The sequence below is a fragment of the Halichoerus grypus genome, chromosome 12, assembly GCF_964656455.1.
Source record: "Halichoerus grypus chromosome 12, mHalGry1.hap1.1, whole genome shotgun sequence".
Classification (NCBI taxonomy): domain Eukaryota; kingdom Metazoa; phylum Chordata; class Mammalia; order Carnivora; family Phocidae; genus Halichoerus; species Halichoerus grypus.
This window is the reverse complement of record NC_135723.1, coordinates 88,947,059-88,965,969: the sequence shown is the minus strand read 5'-3', so window position 1 is coordinate 88,965,969 and position 18,911 is coordinate 88,947,059. Positions and strand designations below refer to the sequence as shown.

Here is an 18,911-nt window from a genome sequence, read left to right as displayed (position 1 = left end):
GACTGCACAGGCCACCTGCAGTTATCAGCCCAGTATTTTCTCCATTAGACCTCCTGACTTGGACATGCTCAGTGGCACCCCAGTGTGAGGTCCTCTATCAAGAAAGGGAAACGAAGTTCCATCAGGTTGAGTCCAGTGATCAACGTTCTGGTACGATCTTAAAGGGAAATACGTATTCCAGTGGGATTTTTCAGAGCCCTGGATACAAAGGAACCGACTTCCTTTGTGTCAGCGGCTCTCCACCAGGGACCATTTTTGGCTTCCCCAGGAATCACTTGGCAATGTCTGGAGACATTTTTGGTTGTCAGAACTGGGGTGTGTGAGCCCCTGGCATCTGATGGGTGGAGGCCAGAGATGCTACTAAACATCCTGTAATGCATAGAACAGCTCCCCCCCCTCCGCCCAACAAAGAATTATGTAGTCCAGAATGTCAGTAGTACCTAATAACCCCTGCTGTTGTGTATTGCAAGGAATGGATTACCAGAAGCCCTCATTACCAGAACAAATTTGAGTCAGAGGCAATGGGGGATGGGGAGGTAAAGGAGGTGAGTTCAAGTGTGGCTGGACTGAGAGAGCTATTTTGGTGAAGGTAGGCGTTAGTTAATTTCCTTTCATTTGCCCTTTCTTTGTGCCAACACTTGGCATAGCAACAGTGGAGAAAGCTGAAGAAAATTGCTCTTCTTGTTCGAAGCTCCTTGGAATTAGTGGTCCCATTCCAAGAGCTAAAGATGTCAGTCCACGTCCCTGTGACACTTGCACAAGCTTCACTGTAAATCAGTCATGCATGCTCTCAGGGTCCCAAGATGTCTAGGTACATGACTTTGTTTTTTTGACAAGATTGTAAGAATTATAAACTAGCTAATTTATTTCTCAAGCTATCTTATAATCTTATAGTCTATCTTATAATCTTAACTATCTTATAGTTCACGTGGGATGATCTGAGTTTTTCACTGTTTCTGTTATCATGTGCCATATGTGAGTTTCTTTGGTCAACGTAGAGTTGACCCTTAAACAGCTTGGGGTTAGGGGCACCAAACCCCGGTGCAGGCAAAAGTCCACGTATAACTTTTGACTCCCCAAAACCTTAACTACTAATAGCCTACTGTTGGCCGGAATGCCTTACCCAATAACATAAATAGTCAATTAACACATATTTTGTATGTTATGTATGTTACAATAAATTAAGCTAGAGAAAAGAAAATATTACTAAGGAAATCATAAGGAAGAGAAAATACATTTACAGGACTGTACTGTATTTATCGAAAAAAAAAATGTGCCTGTAAGTTGACCCATGCAGCTTAAATCTGTGTTGTTCAAGAGTCAGGTGTACTCTTGCTTGATTTCATTAGTCTAAAATCAGAGAAACATCTTTTAAAGAAAAGCTTTGTTTTTTAGAGCATTTTAAGTTTACAGCAAAACCGAGTGGAAAGTGCAGAGTTCCTGTGTATCCCCTACCCATGCACAAATGTCTTTTGACTTTATTGCAATACTAATTTTCAAATAAACTTTATATAAATGCAAATATTATTCTGTTAATGCAAAATTAGGGGTTCCTTAGTTCCAGTACTCACTAAACATAAAGCAAAAGTAAGGAGAAAATTGGTATTATTGAGTTATGGGGTATTTTCTTTTTCTCGATTTGGTGGAAAAGAGGGGCTCAAATCATCTGCATAGGCTTCTTACTGACTTCAGCTACTTAGTTCAAGAGCTTTATCTTCCTCAGAATTTCCCCATGTAGTTATACATCATCTTTTTATATCAGGAGGATTTTATTTCCTTCCTGGGAAGCTTTCCTTGTTTAGAGTTCAGTTTCTGGTTGATTGAAAACCATTTTAAGTTACACAGTCTGACAATTTGACCATTTATTTATTTATTTATTTATTTATTTATTTATTTTTATTTTTTTTAAGATTTTATTTATTTGACAGAGAGAGACACAGCGAGAGAGGGAACACAAGCAGGGGGAGTGGGAGAGGGAGAAGCAGGCTTCCCACTGAGCAGGGAGCCCGATGCGGGGCTCGATCCCAGGACCCTGGGATCATGACCTGAGCCGAAGGCAGACGCTTAATGACTGAGCCACCCAGGCGCCCCAGTTTGACCACTTTAAAGGTTCGAATGTGGCATAGTCACCAAATCTTCCTATAATAGAGGGTATTTTAGAACTTTGTTAGTGTGATCTTGTTAGTACCGTACGCATGCAGTTGGAGCCAGAGTGAAGATGATGATTGCACTGTTGATTAGAAATCCCCCCCAGCCCCTGAATTGACTGCAGAGTCCAGTTTGTTCCTTTGGCCAAAATATTTGTCTATCCTGCTAATCATGGCCAATAGATACACTATAATGTTGCTGTGTTTCTTTTTTGCCTCCTTTTAGTCATGGGTCTTATAGGCCCCTGGGTTTTCCCTTAAGTATTTGACCCATTAAAAAGTCAGTTAATAGTCTGTACCATGTAGATCAAGAGAGAGACCTTGGTGTTATTAAAAGAAACAACTCAGGTAAGGTCTGGGTTCAAGTCCTTACTATACCAGTTACGTGACCTTGAGCAAATTATTCTGGAGTGTGTTTCTTTATCTGTTAAATGGAGATGATTCTCCCTGCTCTGCCTACGTCACAACATGAGGGTCAAATGAAATAATAATTGACTATGAGAGAGCCTTGTAAATTGTACAATTCAATGCGGATGTAAAGTAGGATGCAGACAGAAGGATGAGTCTTAGGAAACGGCATTGATTGTGAAAGGAAAGAAGGTTTGAGGAATTTATTTTCCCTTATCTTGACTTGTCTATATGGCGTAGATGGCCTCTTCTTCATCTTAGTAATTCAGGGATGACTTTTGTTGGGTTTGGTTGTAGTTTTTTTTTTTTTCCTTTTTATAAATAAGGTCAGTAGGGTTAAATGCTTCACTTGCTGAAACATGATACCATTTGGCATAGAATAGTAATTGGTGCAAAGCAAAATTATAAAAACAAAATTCTGAATTCACCAAATAGCACAGACTGCCTGATAGAATATCATCATCATTATCATTGGTGATTGCTAATCAATTCTCTATGCTCTTCTCAAAAACCTCGGTTGATAGTTTGATCTACATTCCTGTTTCCAATAAAACAATTACTCTGGTAGCTGTGCTTCACTCTTTCCCCTCCAACCAATTAAAGCATGTGGATTCTGGATGGTAGTAGATCAAGTTAGTTCAGTCACAATTTATAAAAAGCCTTTTTACATTGATAGTGTCTTGTCATATATGACATTATTCATAAATAGAACCAGAGAACTGACTGTAGGACTCCAGGACTTGAGTTTTAAATGGTCGGTGGATCTGTTGGAATAGAGTAGGTAGACTGTGCTGGAAATTATCCCATCTGAAAGGTAGCTTAGCCCCTGCCTGCTCAGCCTTTATGACTAACGGAAAAATACCCTCTTCAAATTCAGAAGCCTATTCATTCCTGCCTTTCTCCTCTGAAATGCATTACCAGTTTTATCATGAGGAAGAACTTAATTATTTTTCCTTTTCTATTGGCTTATGTTTATTCTTCATAAAATGACTTTTCTTCCATTTAACGGGCTCAGAAATGAGCTCCCGTATTGAACTTTGCAGGCTTCATAGAGTAAATCAGCTCAGCCGGCTAAATGCCTCACTGACTGAAACCTCATAACGTAGCTGGAACTCACTTGTGCTCTGGAGCATGGAGTCTTTAAACTGGATTATTGATTTACAAGCGCAAGATGGTGAAGTGTCTGTAAGAAGGACGAGACGTTCCCTCTCCTGATCCTTGAGCAAGTCTTTCCTCGCTGATTTCAGGGGCTCTGAGCTCATGAGCAAAATCCTAACCACGTTTATCTTGCTTAGGACAGCCCATCTTAAATGCTCAGTAAAGAAAGAATAATTCTTCTCCCGCTTAACCACTAAAGAACAACATATGTTTCTAACGTCAGCTTTTTATTTTTTTTTTTATCTTTCATTTTTTTGTTGGTAAATCTCCCAGACAACAGCAGTTCTGTAGAGAGTTTAAATATGAAGGAATGGCAGGACGGGCTAAGGGCACTTCTACCCAACATTAACATCAACTTTGGTGGACTGCCCAATTCTTCCTCCCCCTCCAACGCCAACCACAGTGCACCAACGTCCAACCCTACCACCACCGACAGCCTGAGTTGGGACAGCCCTGGCAGCTGGACAGACCCAGCCATCATCACAGGTAACTTTCTCCCTCCTTCAGCCCCACTGACTGCCATCCATTTGGTTTTTAGCACTGATGAGATAAAAAACAGAGGTCTCTTCAACATAAGCTTCTTTTCGCAAAGCCACAAGCGTGGGGTGGCCGGTTTCGCTGTCCGGGGTCGTGCAGTCCCTGGAGACTCTTGTCGGCCTCGTTGTATGAGACACTTGACGCCTAGGTTGGTTCGTTGGGTGTAAGGAGGTGCTCACGGCATGTGTATATTTTTCAGGTTTCAAAGCACAAAAGTATCTGACTTATCCTTTTAAAGGAACATACTCCACTTTTTAAAATAAAGCTCTCTATTATAAGGCTCTCTTGTGTACGTATCCCCGTCAGAGAAGGAGAAGCGCCATTGGGAAGTGATGGCGTCCAACTGTGGGGACGAGGTTTTGCAGCTCTGCCTCTGTGACAGTGGGGGACAGTGTCTATGTAGTGGGAGAGGAGGCATGGGTTTCTGTCACGATGAATCCTCCTTGGGGGTGGAGGAGCCAAAAGAACATAAGGTTAAAAAGGTCTTCTTTGGAAGGACTTGAAGACTGTAATTTTTCTGTTTCTTTTTGGGTAAACTAATCATACCTGAAACATTCTCTGTTTGCTGGCTTTCTGGTTCTTTCTGCCCAGACTCACCATTTTCCCTCTTGTTTTCTTTTCTCTCCTCAGGTATTCCAGCAACTTCAGGAAACAGTTTAGACTCTCTTCAAGACGACAATCCTCCACACTGGCTAAAATCTCTTCAGGCCCTCACAGAGATGGACGGCCCCAGTGCGGCTCCGTCACAGACCCACCACAGCGCCCCCTTCAGCACACAGATCCCCCTGCACAGAGCCAGTTGGAATCCCTACCCTCCTCCTTCAAATCCTTCCAGCTTCCACTCCCCACCCCCAGGCTTTCAGACAGCCTTCAGACCCCCCAGCAAAACCCCCACAGATTTACTACAGAGTTCAACACTGGACCGCCATTAGGGAAAGAAGAGAAACCATTAGAAAATGCAGGATTTGTCCCACCCTGTTTTCTCCCTCTCAGCCCACCCACCGCTCCCTGCTCATCTCTTACGTTCTGAAGAATCCAGTTCCTGATCAATTTTTTTTTCTCCCCACCCCCAGATGCAATGCGATCACAGGGTCATGACCATCTTTGGTTTTTTTTTTTTATTGTAAAAGTTTCTTTTGATCAGCATTTGAGTGACACTGTTGAATGTTTCCTAAAAATGCCTTTTTTAAGGAGGAAAAAAAAAAAAATCAAAGGGCAGTCTCAATACTTAGAAAATTACTGTCTGTCTGTCGCGCATAATAATGACATAATCTGCTTAGCAGAAAATGACGATTAATCTTTAGGAAAGGTCAAGTAAATGCATTATCAACTGCAAAAGTTTGAAAACCAGGTTAATTGAAATGAGATTGCTAAGTGCATGGGGGGAAAGAAGTGGTCCTGGCATCCATCTTGTATTCAGCTTATGACTATTGCAGGGAAAAATGCTTTTAATTTAATTTAATTTTTAATTCTTTCGGCAAGTTGATGGAGAGGACTTGATTGTGTCGTTAAGCAAAAGAATTTATTGGAAGTTGGTAGAAAGACAAATTGATCTGTAGTCGTAACTGGCCTATTGCTAAAGAGTTTATAAGGAGGGGAGAAGGGATTTTTTTTTAAAAGGAGAAAAAAATTTTTGGCTTTAGATTTAAAGTAAATTCAAATGTTTTAAAGAAAAAAAGCATTCACAGATTTAATACCTATGCATAACATAAGAGCTGAAATATAGGTAATTTCTTCAGTCTTTCTCCTCTGTCAGAATCTTTTTTTCTTTTACCTTAAATTCACCTGACTAGGGCACTCTGAGATAGCACTGCTCTGGGGCCATCTGATCACCATCAGGAGCAAATCTCTGACCTCCTTGCCTGCCGCTTTTACTTAACCCTGTAGTTTCTGGACGTTTGTGCAGTATTGAAAAGACAGGAGAAAAGAAAACAGAAACCTGGTTATAACCTGACGCTAAAACTAAAAACAAGGAAATGTACCTCTTTCTTCAGAATTAAAACTAAAATCTTAAATAAAACAGAAAACTTGATGATGACCCTTGGGTTGTTCTTGGTTTTGTTTTTCCATTTTGTTGTATTGTGAGCGCAGTCATCAGATGTTTCTGTTGATTTTACGTGTTCAACACTAGGGAAAATGCTACAGAGGAAGAAGTGAGAAAAAGAATTCATCTGATTGTCAGTCTTGGCCAACTTTGAAGATCAGCCCACCTTGTCCTTGAGAGTTGCTCTTCCTGCGGCTTTTGGCAGAAGATACCTCCCTGTGCTATTGTATTATGCAGACCCAACCTTCCCAGCTGAGAAGCCTTCTGTGCCAGGAAGGAGCAGATGAGCTGTTGGTGCTGAGATGTTGGTTGGCTCGGGAGGCCTAGTGGCACTGGCCAGTGTGACGTGCACGTAGCCGTGCCGTGTGTGAGGGCCGTGCCGGGAAAGAGATTGGGAGACCATAACGTCTCTGATGGAGACATCCCACAGACGGATCTTCGATGGCCAACCCGTTCTGGGGAGTACCTCACAGTGGGAAGATGGTCACACCACTGACCAGAAGAGGGTGGGGGACAGAACGAAGTGTTCCCTACCAGATTCCTAAGATCTGTATGGTTTGCATTTCCTGGCTTGGATTACATTCACAAGTCCAAAGCTGGAGTTTGCACCTTTTCAGCCACATCCAGTAATGGAATCATTGTCGAATGAATGAAGTAGATCTTCTAAATCATGCATTCTGCGCTTTCAGATTGATTTCTTTTTCTTACCTATACGTTGTACTTCAATTTACTACAAAAAACAAAATGCACAAAGAACAATTTCAACATGGTTTTTGAAAAACATAAACAGGATAGTCTCAGATGTCACCACAAGTAGATGTTACCACATGAATAGTAAATTGGTTTTTTTGGATTGTTTGTTTTTGTTTGTTTGTTTTTTAATCAAAATGTTACTGCGATAGAGGACTAAAAACTTCAGACTCTCTTTGTCCTGTGAACTTGGCTTCGGTCTCCTGAATTTTCACATTGCACTACAAAGTGAAGGGTCAACACACAGATAATATTCAGGTAGCAGTGAATTGTAATCAAGGCTTTTGGGGGCGGGAGCTTGGATATTCCTGAGATACGGATATTTCAATAAAAATGTTGCTTTTTCCTGTAAAAGAAGGGAAATTCGACTTTGCAGTCTGTGCTGTGATTGTTCAATGATTCATACATAAGACTATAAAACAAATATTTAAAGAAATCATAAAAATAAACACCTATGTGCCTACCACCCACGTTAAACATAGAACCTGCACTATCTTAAGGACTCCCTCCCTGCCCGTGTCCACTTACACTTCCTTTTCTCTTTTCACCATCTACAAATAACCATTATCTCCATTTCCATGTTAACCTTTTTTTTCTTTAGAGTCTTGCCACTTAACGTATGTCTCCCTGAATAATACATTGTTTGGATTGTAAAAGCTATGCTGTAAACCAAAACCTAGCCGGGTAAGGAAAGGGCAGTACTGTCACTGTTAGATCAAGGCTTTTAGAAGATCAACAAAACCTTCTCTGGGTCATAGTTGGCTTTAGCTTCCCTGATAATTTATATGCCGTAGTGAATCCTGGAAATCAGAGTCCACCATAGTTGGGGCACATGGCGGGGCTGGTATGTGAGTCCAGTCCTGGGTGTCTGGCAGAGACACAGTCTGAAGAAGCAGTCTTCTGTTTTCTGTGTCTCAGCTCACCCTTGCTTCCCTCTGGTCCTCTGGAGTGCCAAAGCATCGCCTGTGGGATTGGGGTGTTTAACGTAGGCTGATCTGTTCACCCTCCGGGGCATGGTGGAGAGAACAGAAATGCCACTAGGTTTGGTCAAAATCAGATAAGTACCAAAAAGAACCTGGACCAAACTGACAGGCAGTCTTGACATAAGAGCAGTGGGAATCTTAGTATCGACGGCCCTGGGGATGTGTCTCCTGGGTCACCAGACTCCAATCTGGTGCACAGCTGCCATTCCCGCTACTTCTTATGCCTCACTCCTTTCTTGGGTCTCCCCCCCTCCCCCCGCCCATCTTCCTATATGTTCCATCCTACTCTCTTTTTTTTTAAGTCTCCCAATTTTGTGGGAGTGACATTCCCCACTAACTTCTTGAGAAAGGTGTGTGGGAGATAAATATTTTAGTAATTTGCATATCTGGAAATACTCTCAGTTGGTAGTTTAGTGGATACAGGATTCTAAATTGTAGATATTTTTTTCCCTTTAGAACTTTATAGGCATTAGTCTACTGTCTTCTTGCTTCCAGTATTGCTGTTAAAAAGCCCAAAGCTGTTCTGATCCTTTATGTGTAATCTTTTTTTTCCCTCCCTCTCTGGAAGCTTACAAAAATTGTCTTCCATGTTCTGGGATTTCACAATGGTGTTCCTTGGTATGGCTCAATTTTAATTCATTGTGCTGCACACAATGGGCACACAGATTTTTAAGATCTAGTAACTCATGTCCTTCAGTTCTGGGAAATTTTCTTATTTCACTAATGCATTTCTTGCTCTTATTTTCCCTGTTTTCCCTGTCTAGAAATCCCGTTATTCAAATATCGGACCTTCTGGACTTTCCTTCTGCTTTTCTTTTTTTCCAATTTTCCATCTCTGTCTTTTGCTCTTCTTTCTAGGAAGGTTTATTACAATGTTATTCTTTATATTTGTAGTTTTATATTTGTAGAGTTGGTTTTATCTATTTGCTTTGATCTCCATCTTCCATATCAGAGACTTCTCAGGTTATCTGCTCATAAATAAGACTATAAAAAGCTGATAGGAAGTTTTGGAAGCGTGAAGCTTGCCAACTTTGGAAGATCTGGATGGGCTCTGTGTTGGAGAACCCCTACTGTCTTTAGGCCTTTTCTCTTGGGCTGGTCAGTTGCATGAAGAGTCATACGAAGGCTGGCCTAAAGGCTAATGGTCTGACTGCCAAAGCTGTATTGGTAGTCTGTATTCATTATGCATCTATTCCCTTAATCCCTGTTTTGAGTCCTTTCCTTTCCAGGGATTAAGTCTCCAGATATCTGCCCATTTAGGAGACAAGTGGTTGCACCATGGTGTGGAGTTGAGAAAGGAATCTAGGGAGCTAACTTCTTACAACAGCTTTCTCAGTCATATTTTTTTATAGCCCCACTCTGCATATTTTCCCCTTGGTTCTAGGGGCACCTGGCACTGTCAGTTTCCGTGTTCTTGAAGATTCTATGGTGTAAATTGCGTTGGATCTCAGTTTCCCGAATCTTAGCTTGTGGCTTCTCAGGTCAGCTGAGTTCACTCAACCAATCTATTTTCTAGGTTGCCAGTTTTGTTCTGCTGTCTCTTCTCACATCCTCCGTTTTGTTCTTTATTCTAATTTCAGTAGATCTTTAGGGAGAAATGAAATTAAATATGTAGGTTTAATCTACTATTTTAGTCCAGATTTTGCTCTGATTTTAGAAGTTAAGAGGCATAATTTGTCAGGCAATAAGGTAGGGGGAGCTTTCTTGCTATTGGCCAATGAGCACTAGCCGCCATATTGTATATTCCTTGGTTTGAATGGTACCTGCCCACATTTGTTTATCTTGAAGTGGTTTCTCTGAAGAAGTTTTTAACATCCTCTTTTCCAGGGAAGCTCTTTTGATTTACAGTCAGTAGTTTGCTTTCCAAAAGCTCGTCACACAGGGGATTACTTAAATGGTTAAAATATTAGTCTGGATGTTAAAAGGCAAGTTTTACTGTAGTTTTGGGGGGGGAGGGTGTTGCAAGTCATACGGATGTGGGTCATTTTCTAGGCTACATTGAATTAGAACGACTCTAGAAACTGCAGAGGAGGCAAGAATCCCCTATCCTTAACTTTATATGAATTGTAATTTGTGAATAGGTAATAACTGTCAACAATGTCTCTCCAAAAGGATTATGCCGCAATGGCCAATATAGAGGAGAATGCAGTTGGTGCTCTCGTGCTCTCCCACACGATTGCCTGAACTCCAAGACATGGCGTACACTGCACACGTTATTTGAGTTTTCTAGCTAATTTTTACCAACATCATTTGATTTAGGTCCTTATTATATTTAAGGTATGTAAACTTTAAAAATTTAACTTATATACCTTAAACATAATCATGAAACATATCCTGTCAGATGGAGTTATTTCTGCCCAAGTGGTCTATCCAAGTGAAAGATGACTCAGGTCATTAGCATGAATTCTTTAAAAAACCAAATACTCATTTTGTTGCAAAAAGCAGTACTCCTTTGTGCTTAACACATTGCTAATTTAGTCCAGATATAGCCTTCAGACACTCAGGCAGTTTCCTACCAGAAAGACCTGCCTTCAAAAATACATTTCTAAAATTATTTTTGAACAAATCAATTTAAAGAAATGAGTATCTAATTAGAAAAATCCCTTTAAAGGGTAAAATCATTATGTTATTAGGGATAGCCCAAATAAATTGGGAAAGAATATTAACATTGGCCCAAATGTTTAGGGCACATCTGATAAGAAAGAATTGGCCATCGTAAGGAATGTATTTCACATTTGATCCATCCCTGAGGGAAACTGGGTGTATCAGGCAGATGTTGTAAGTGTAGTCACGGCACCTCCTTCCACAGCATCCCTTCATAGTTGAAGGAAGTAGGTGTACAAGAGCAATAGAAATTATTCGGCCAAATAGAATTTGTGTGTGTGTGGGCTGGCTGATTTAAAAACCTTGGGGCTTATAAATAAGAGCATTTCAAGAGAAATAATGATCTGCAGCTTTCTTATTTTCACCTTTACTATTCGCAAAACTAAAACGCTGTTATTAAAATGCCATGCATATTACGTATAGTCCAGAAGATTTTTTTTTTTATTTTGTTCCAGTAGCATGCATTCTTCGGCTTTTATCAGTCTCCATAATATGCAAAAAATAGATGAATAAGCCCAAAGTTGGGTTTTTGTCCCGGGTCACAGATTTAATAGCAGAGCTAGAACTAATTGTCACCCATCCTCAACCACATTTATCTATGACGTTGGTCATACTCCCTTTTTGTTCCAAAGCTGCAAGTGCTTTGTGAAATTTCTTGTTTATATTTATGGAATGCCTATGATAAGGGTGGAATGATCTGTTTCTCCTTTATTTTTACTAAGTGGTGGGGGAAGAAAAGGGTTTGAAGAGATACTCTTTGTCCCAAATCATAGAGTGTGTGTCAAAGGTTGGTTGGGAAATAGGACCCTCGTGGACTTCGTGACTATTTTGTGCTTATATTGCATTTTGTTCACCTTAAATTAGTCTACCAAGTTAACCAGTATCTTCTGGATTTTGTACAGATAAGGAACAAAGACCAGGTAACTGTCTTCAAATATTTGAAGGACGGTTATGTAGGAGAGGGCATAGGAAGGAGACACAACTGAAACTAGAACATGAAAAAGAGATTGGATTTAATTTAGTCTAACATTTTTTTCCAAACATCTACCATGGGCCAGGCATAATGCCAGATTCTTCAGGCGGTACAAAGATAAGATGATCCCCATTCTCATAATCTGAAAAAGTGGGGCGAGTCAACTCTAAAACACGACTGGATGTGAATGTCAGAAGTACAAAATGTCAAAGTAGCTCAAAGAATTGAGAGCTTTAGATAAGCTGAGACTTGGGGGTGGGGAGTACAGTCTGAGCGAAGAAAGACTTTGGGACGGGGTTGCATAGGATATGGGGATTGCATAGGATATGGGGATTGCATCTCAGTTCAGCAGAAACCTGGCGTTTGTGTAGGGAACTTGAGAGAGAGAAAGCCCGAGGGTGGATTGGCCACTGCTTTTGTTGGAAATGAGCCACTGACAATTTCTATTTCAGGGGAAAGACATGATAGGATTGTGCTTTATGAATATACAGCCCTAGATGGAAATGGGGAAGATGGGAGAGACCCTGGAGGGGTTTCTTTGAGTTAATGAAAGAACCCAAAGAACCTAGGGTTTGGCCTCAGAGGGGCTATTGATGACTCCCTGAAATTGCCTGCAAAATATAGTATGTGCATATGTATTTTATCAAAACATAAAAAAGAGGGTGACTGGGTGGCTCAGTCGGTTAAGCATCCAACTCTTGATTTCAGCTCCGGTCATGAGATCCAGCCCCTCAGGGTCCTTGCTCAGCAGGAAGTCTGCTTCTCTCCCTCCCCTCCCCCTGCTTGCTCCTGCACGCATGTGCATGCTTGCTCTCACACTCTCTCTCTACCTCAAATAAAGAAATCTTTTAAAAAAAAACATTAAAAAGCTCCACGATACAACAAAAAGTCTGGCCAATAAACTAGAGAAATAGTCCAGGTAGAGGTTATTGGTTGATCAGGGGGTTGTGAATGGAAAGAAGGGGAAAGAATTCAAGAGGGATTTCAGAATCTTGAATTTTTGCAAGTTAAAGGATAAAAGAAAAATAATTTCAGAACTTTCTTAGGTTTCTCCTAGATCCTCCGCTAGACTTTTAAGCTCTTGGAGAGCAGGAACTCGTCTGCTTGTTAACCCTTCTAGTCCCAGCTCTTAACCAAGGGACCGGCACATGGTAAAATTATACTTATATTTAATATAAATATTTACCTGGATGAAGGTGAAATAAGAGTATGGCTATGATTTTGAGCCAGATAACTGCAATAAATCATTGTATTGGGCTTAAAGGAAATGTGGACTCACGAAAAGAACTCGTTTAGAAGGAAGATGATTGTAAGTGTATGGATTTGTTGAGTTTGAGGTTTTGGCAGGTCATCCAGGGGGAGGTGTCCAGGAAATAGTTGGAAATTTGGGTGAGACTTCGGGGAGAGGCCAGAGGTAGAAATACAGTTTTGGAGTCATCTTCACGGGAGAGAGTGAGACCGATAGACTGGGGAAAAGAGAGATGAGTGGTCTGCCACAAAGGAAAACTGAGTGTGCATTGTCAGCTCAAAGAATTGGACCGGACCGTGTCCAAGTGGCATTCAGCCTCAGGGTTCCGTCAGGAAGCCAGGGGTGCCACAGCTGCTGGAAAGGCTGGGAGAGGAAAAGTCAGGAGGGGCTCTGCTGGCTTTCAGGACGTCTGGAAGGGCAGGAATCAGAAAAGCCTTCCCCGGAGAGCTCTCAGCTGCTTGCAGCACCCACTTGGTGATTCTCAGGAGGTCTCTGAGAAGCAGCTACCCAAACCCCACATTTGCCAGTGGCCGCCTATTTGCAGCCACCTCTCGAAATGCAGCTACTTCTCATCGACCTTTCACATGTTACCTCCGTGCCTCTCATCCGCAGGACCTAACCTGGGATCCCAATGGAAGGAATCAGAACTGTGAGAACGACAGAAGAGAGAGGAGCAGGGTTGGGGGCTGATGATGAGCGGTCAACTGCAGTTTAGAGCTTCTAGAACGGGTTGTGTCCCCTCCCTGTCAAAACTCTCTAAAAGCTCCCCCACCCCCAGTACTTTCATAATGAAATTTAAGTTTTGCTGGTGTGGCACCCAGTGCCCTCTCCCCTAACAGACAGAATGATATTCTCTACTTCATGAGACTATGCACCGGTTTCTTGCATATCTGTTCTCTCAACCTGGAATGCACACACCATTCATATCCTCATCATGGCAACCTGCTCCTTGAAGCTTTCTCTCACACTCCTAGGCAAACTTAGGTGGTCCCACCTTCCTTAGTACCTTAGAGATCCCTTCATGGATGAAGGGATGATTCTTTTTGTCTACATAAAGCCAGGGCTTAGCATACTCCCTGACATTCAGTTTGAGTAAATGAGGGAGGAAAGGAAGGAAATTTTGGAGGCTGGGGTGCTATTACATTTTATTGGCAGGAGATCAGTAATCGTCAAGGGATTGGTTTTAATCCAGTGGAGGTACTAAAAGCCAGTTGCAGTAGACTGAAGAATGAAGAATGACTAGGAATTAAAGAATTGGAAATAAAACTGCAAAGAAGTTTGATAAAGGGATAATGACAACAGTTTGAGAGGCAAACACAGAGGAAAGGACGCTCCCTCCAACCTGAGGGAAATCACGAGCTGGTTAGAATTCAGAGAAGACAAATTATTTGAAAAAGTGAATTTTTAAGAAAAGATTTATTTATTTGAGACAGAGAGAGAGAGCACGCAAGCACGTGTGCGCACGCACACACACACACACACACACACACACACACACACACAAGTGGGGGGAGGGGCAGAGGGAGAGAATCTCAAGCAGACTCCCCGCTGAGCACAGAGCCAGATGCAAGGGCTCGATCACACAGCCCTGAGATCATGACCTGAGCTGAAACCAAGAGTCTGACGTTTAACCGACTGAGCCACCCAAGTGCCCCCAAAAAAGTAAATTTGAACAAGAAAACAACCGAACAGAATCAGAGTGCAGGTGGAGGTTTACTCTTAGTAAGAGGGATACTTGTCCGTCCAAGATGGTAGCACATAAGAGAGAGGGTTTTGAGGTAAAGACGTGAAATGTTAAGGGATTCCATCAGCTCAGTATAATGAGGAAGCCATGTGTAGAATGGGGATTTGGAGTTGGAGAACGTACTAATGCAAAACTACCACTTGGGGGGCATGTAGCAGGAAGGGAAAAGTAGAGATAAAAAGAATGGTAACAAGTAGCAAGGGCCCAGTTGAGGTTGGCAAATATCTGAAATGGACCCGACCAGAATAATTTCATGTTGCCCAGAAATGCTTATCAGTCTTAGAGTAAAAGAAAGGAAAGGAGGTGGTGCACATGACCTTACATAGACATGGCAGAAAATCTGAGGTTGGGACATTGGGAGGGGAGAGGGTATCAAAGTGCTCGCCACGAGGTTTGGGCCTATAGGAGGCCAACAGTAGGGGATGTTCTTAGAACATACTTCAGTCTCCCAGGACAGGGATTGGGGCCCAAGAAGCTGTGCACACAAACTCAACAGCCTGTAAGTGGGGAGCCGTGTGAAGGAATGGCTCACCAACCAAGGAGTTGGAGCCCTCCACAATCCCTAACCTTTCTTCCAAAACTCAGGATTTTATGATTCTCTGGGGATTACTGCAGAAGTTGGCAATAGCTGGAATTCAAAATGGTGGGTAAAACTTAACAGAATGTACACAGAATTCTTTTATAAAATTCACAATACCCAAATTTCCTATATTGACTTTCTTTCAGGGTTATTTGTATTCTCTTGTAAATAATACCCACATCATTCTTTTTTTTTTTTTTAAGATTTTATTTATTTATTGGAGAGAGTGAGCACGAGCGGGGTAGGGGCAGAGGTAGACAGAGAGAGCGAATCTGAATGTAGCCCGACACAAGGCTCCATCTCACTGACCCTGAGATCATGACTTGAGCTGAAACCAAGAGTTGGATGCTTAACCAACTGAACCACCTAGGCGCCCTCTTTTTTTTTTTTAAACTCTAAACATGTATTGAACACAGGAGGACTAGGCTGTGACATGCTGTAGGGATACAGTTGACAACAAAACAGACATGACTCTTTCTTAGAGCTCATATTTGGGTGACAGAGATCACCATTAGGCAAACAGTCCAGCAGTGAATATACGGTCATATCAAAAATGCAGAAGAACATGTTTATAATCCTGGGATAAGGAAAACATTTGTAAGCAAAACTCAAAATACAAGACCCCAAAGGCAAAATATTGATCAGTTTACCAAACCAAAATTTTATACTTTTTAAAACAAAACACCATAAACAAAATCAGATCAACAACACACTGGGAGAAAAGACTTGTGAGCTACATATTAAAAACCTTACATAACCTCAAGATGCCCAAGCTCTCACTGAGAGGCCCAGATACGAAGCAGCAGAAGTGTTACTGCTTCCTCCATGGCCTTGGGAAGACCACAGCATCCAGGCTGGCCTGTTTCTTCATCGATGCATCAAGATCATCATACGCAGGTGGCTGTGAGGGTAAATGAAATATTGTAAATGACCATGCTTTGAAGCTGAAGTGCCCTACACACGCAAAGAATGTCTGATTGCTGCAAAATGCTCTCTTCTCACGAAATCCTGCTGTCCCTGTTCAGGCTGGTGGCTGTTAGCCATCTGGACGTCTCTAGTGTCAGTCAAGGAGCCCCTGGGCAGCCCCCACAGGCCATGCTGCACTCCGGACGTCACTCCCCCTGGGAATGGCACCCACAGTTTCCCATCAGGAAGACCTGCAGTTCGAGTGACTTCCAGGCTTGAATTCTGCTACCAAGCCTCCTGGGGGAAGCTTTGGGTCTGATTGCTTCAGGCTATCAAGATGACAACTTTGAGTAATTGCCCTTATTATGTTTGACACTTAAAGAGCTACTAATCGTAACCAGATGTTGTGATAACAACTGTTATCCCAGCTTCTCATTTCTGGAGAAGATGCTCCTACATGGCATGTGGCAGGGTTTCTAAAGTGTATTTGGGAATCCTGTATCGCAGAGGTCTCATAGGGACCACCTAATGTGTCCTTATCTATCATTTTAGCACAGTATAGATGGATGAATATTTTGTTTATTTGTTCCTTGAACAAACATTCATTGAGTACCCACCAGTGAGAATACCAAGGATGAAAAGACATGTTCCTGACCACCAAGGAAATTACATGCTGGAAGGAGAGACTGACATCAATATCTCTTATAGCTTTTGATTGAAAAATATAAGACAAAATGAAACGTACATAAATCCTAGATATGCAAAGTGATGTAGTAACACGGTGGAGGGAAGGTTTAGTTCAGTAATGGAGGATCAGGGCCAACTTCACAAGGGAAGGAAAATGGAAGCTGGGCTTCAAAGGATGAGTAGATTTTGCTAAGTGAAGCCTAGGGATTTGGGAGAGGGCACAGAGGAAGGAGAGGACATGGGATTCCAAGCAGGGAGGTGGCAGGTGCAGGACAGTGAGGAAGGCATGCAGGGCTTACCAGGTAGTGTGGTGTGATTGGGGGACTGTTGGAGGAAGAGCCAGAGGTGAAGCTGGAGAGGTAAGTTGTGGCCAGATTTCAAAAGGCCTTGACCACCAAGTTAAGGAGTGTACGATTTTCCTTATAGTCAACATGGAAGAGCAGGTCTTTTCATATCTTACAAAGACATCATATCTTACAAAGATATGTAGATTTTGGGCGCCTGGGTGGCTCAGTCGTTAAGCATCTGCCTTCGGCTCAGGTCATGATCCCAGGGTCCTGGGGTCGAGTCCCGCATCGGGCTCCCTGCTCGGCAGGAAGCCTGCTTCTCCCTCTCCCACTCCCCCTGCTTGTGTTCCTGCTCTTGCTATCTCTCTCTCTGTCAAATAAATAAATAAAATCTTAAAACAAAACCAAACAAAGAGATGTAGATTTTACTCCACACATGGGTTGGATGAGAAGAAAAACTAGAGATAAGGAAACCAGTTAAAAAGCTACTGAGAATAAGCCAGACACAGAAGGACAACTACTATAGGATTCCAATTATATGAGGTACCTAAAATAGTCAAATCCATGGAGAAAGAAACAATAGTGAGAGAAGAGCAAATTAGGAGTTTCTATTTAATGAGTCCAGAGCTTCAGTTTAGGAGTTTGGGATGGCGGAAAAGCTTTGAGATGGATAGCACAACAATGAATGTTTAACACCACTGAACTGTACCCTCAACAAGGGTTCAAACAGTAAATTTCATGTTATGTGTATTTTACCACAGTAAAAAAAACAAAGCTACTGCGGTCGTCCTGTGAGAAAGTGTGCATGAGTCCGAATTGAGATAATGAGGATAAAGAGGAAAAAAGTCATTCTATTTTTTCTTTTTTTCCCCTTCAATAAGCGTAATTTTAATTTAAGAGACATTGCTGACAGATAATTGGCAGGACTTATGTCTGGAGGAAGAGGTCAAGTAAGAGAAGGAGACAGAGACGGCTGAGGTCTTTGGGACGACTGTGTACATGCTGGTTCTGGGGGAAGAGAATGACGAGCTGGATTTGAGTGGGTTCTGCTGTGTCGTGAAAAAGTATATGTAAGTGCACATACACACACACATACTACAGTGGAGCTCAAAGTAGGAAGACAGAGCTGGAGGTAACCATGTAGGGGGTTGTGGGTGTGTGGGTATTAGTATGGAACCGAAATCATTCAGGAAGGAGTGAGGGGGAATAAGGAGCCATAAATGGGATCTTGAAGAACATCAGCTAGTGAGACTGAGAGGAAACAGAAAAGAACCAGAAAACAACAATAACAAACCCTGTTTCGTGGAAGCTAAGAGAGAAAAGAGTGTCATGGTCAATCCCAGTTGGAATGAAGACAAAGCAGTTGGTAGATTTGGAAACTGGGAGGTCAGAGGGACCTTCTCTGGAGAGAAGGTAGCGGTGTGATCCTAGTGGGTGAAGAAGTGAATGGGAAGTGAGGAAGTGGAAATAGTCAGTGGAGACTATTTGGTTGGTTTGTTTTCTTTTTAAGATTTATTTATCTATTTTTGGAGGGGTTCGGGGAGGGGCAGAGAGAGAGAGAATCTCAAGCAGGCTCCACACCCAGTGCAGAGCCTGACGTGGGGCTCCACCTCATGACCCTGAGATCATGACCTGAGCCAAAATCAAGAGTCACACAGTTAACCGACTGAGCCACCCAGGTGGCACTAATGTTTTGGGTTTTTTTTCAAAGATGAGATTCTTCATCTCCTTTGCAAAGAGCACTTGAAGCTTTATTATTAATCCTCATTCTTAATCTCTTTGTGTGTTTGCGCTTGTGATTTCAATTAAAGCCCAGTCTTACCTGTTTACCGCGGGTTGTCACTCTCTTCAGGG

General features: G+C 42.0%; 1 protein-coding gene across 4 annotated transcripts in view; it reads left to right on the top strand.

Annotated features, from left to right (window-relative positions):
- The window catches only part of CNOT4 (CCR4-NOT transcription complex subunit 4), a 144,973-nt gene extending 138,685 nt beyond the window's left edge, over positions 1-6,288 (top strand). For 2 of the 4 annotated variants that reach the window (XM_036100570.2, XM_036100560.2), the window contains exons 11-12: positions 3,987-4,199; positions 4,881-6,288. In XM_036100570.2, coding sequence (XP_035956463.1) covers positions 3,987-4,199; positions 4,881-5,182 — 515 coding nt within the window. In that variant the 3' untranslated portion in view covers positions 5,183-6,288. The remainder of the gene's footprint in view (positions 1-3,986; positions 4,200-4,880) is intronic. The other 2 variants (XM_036100586.2, XM_036100576.2) reach the window with 1 other exon arrangement.
- Positions 6,289-18,911: the final 12,623 nt, after the last annotated feature.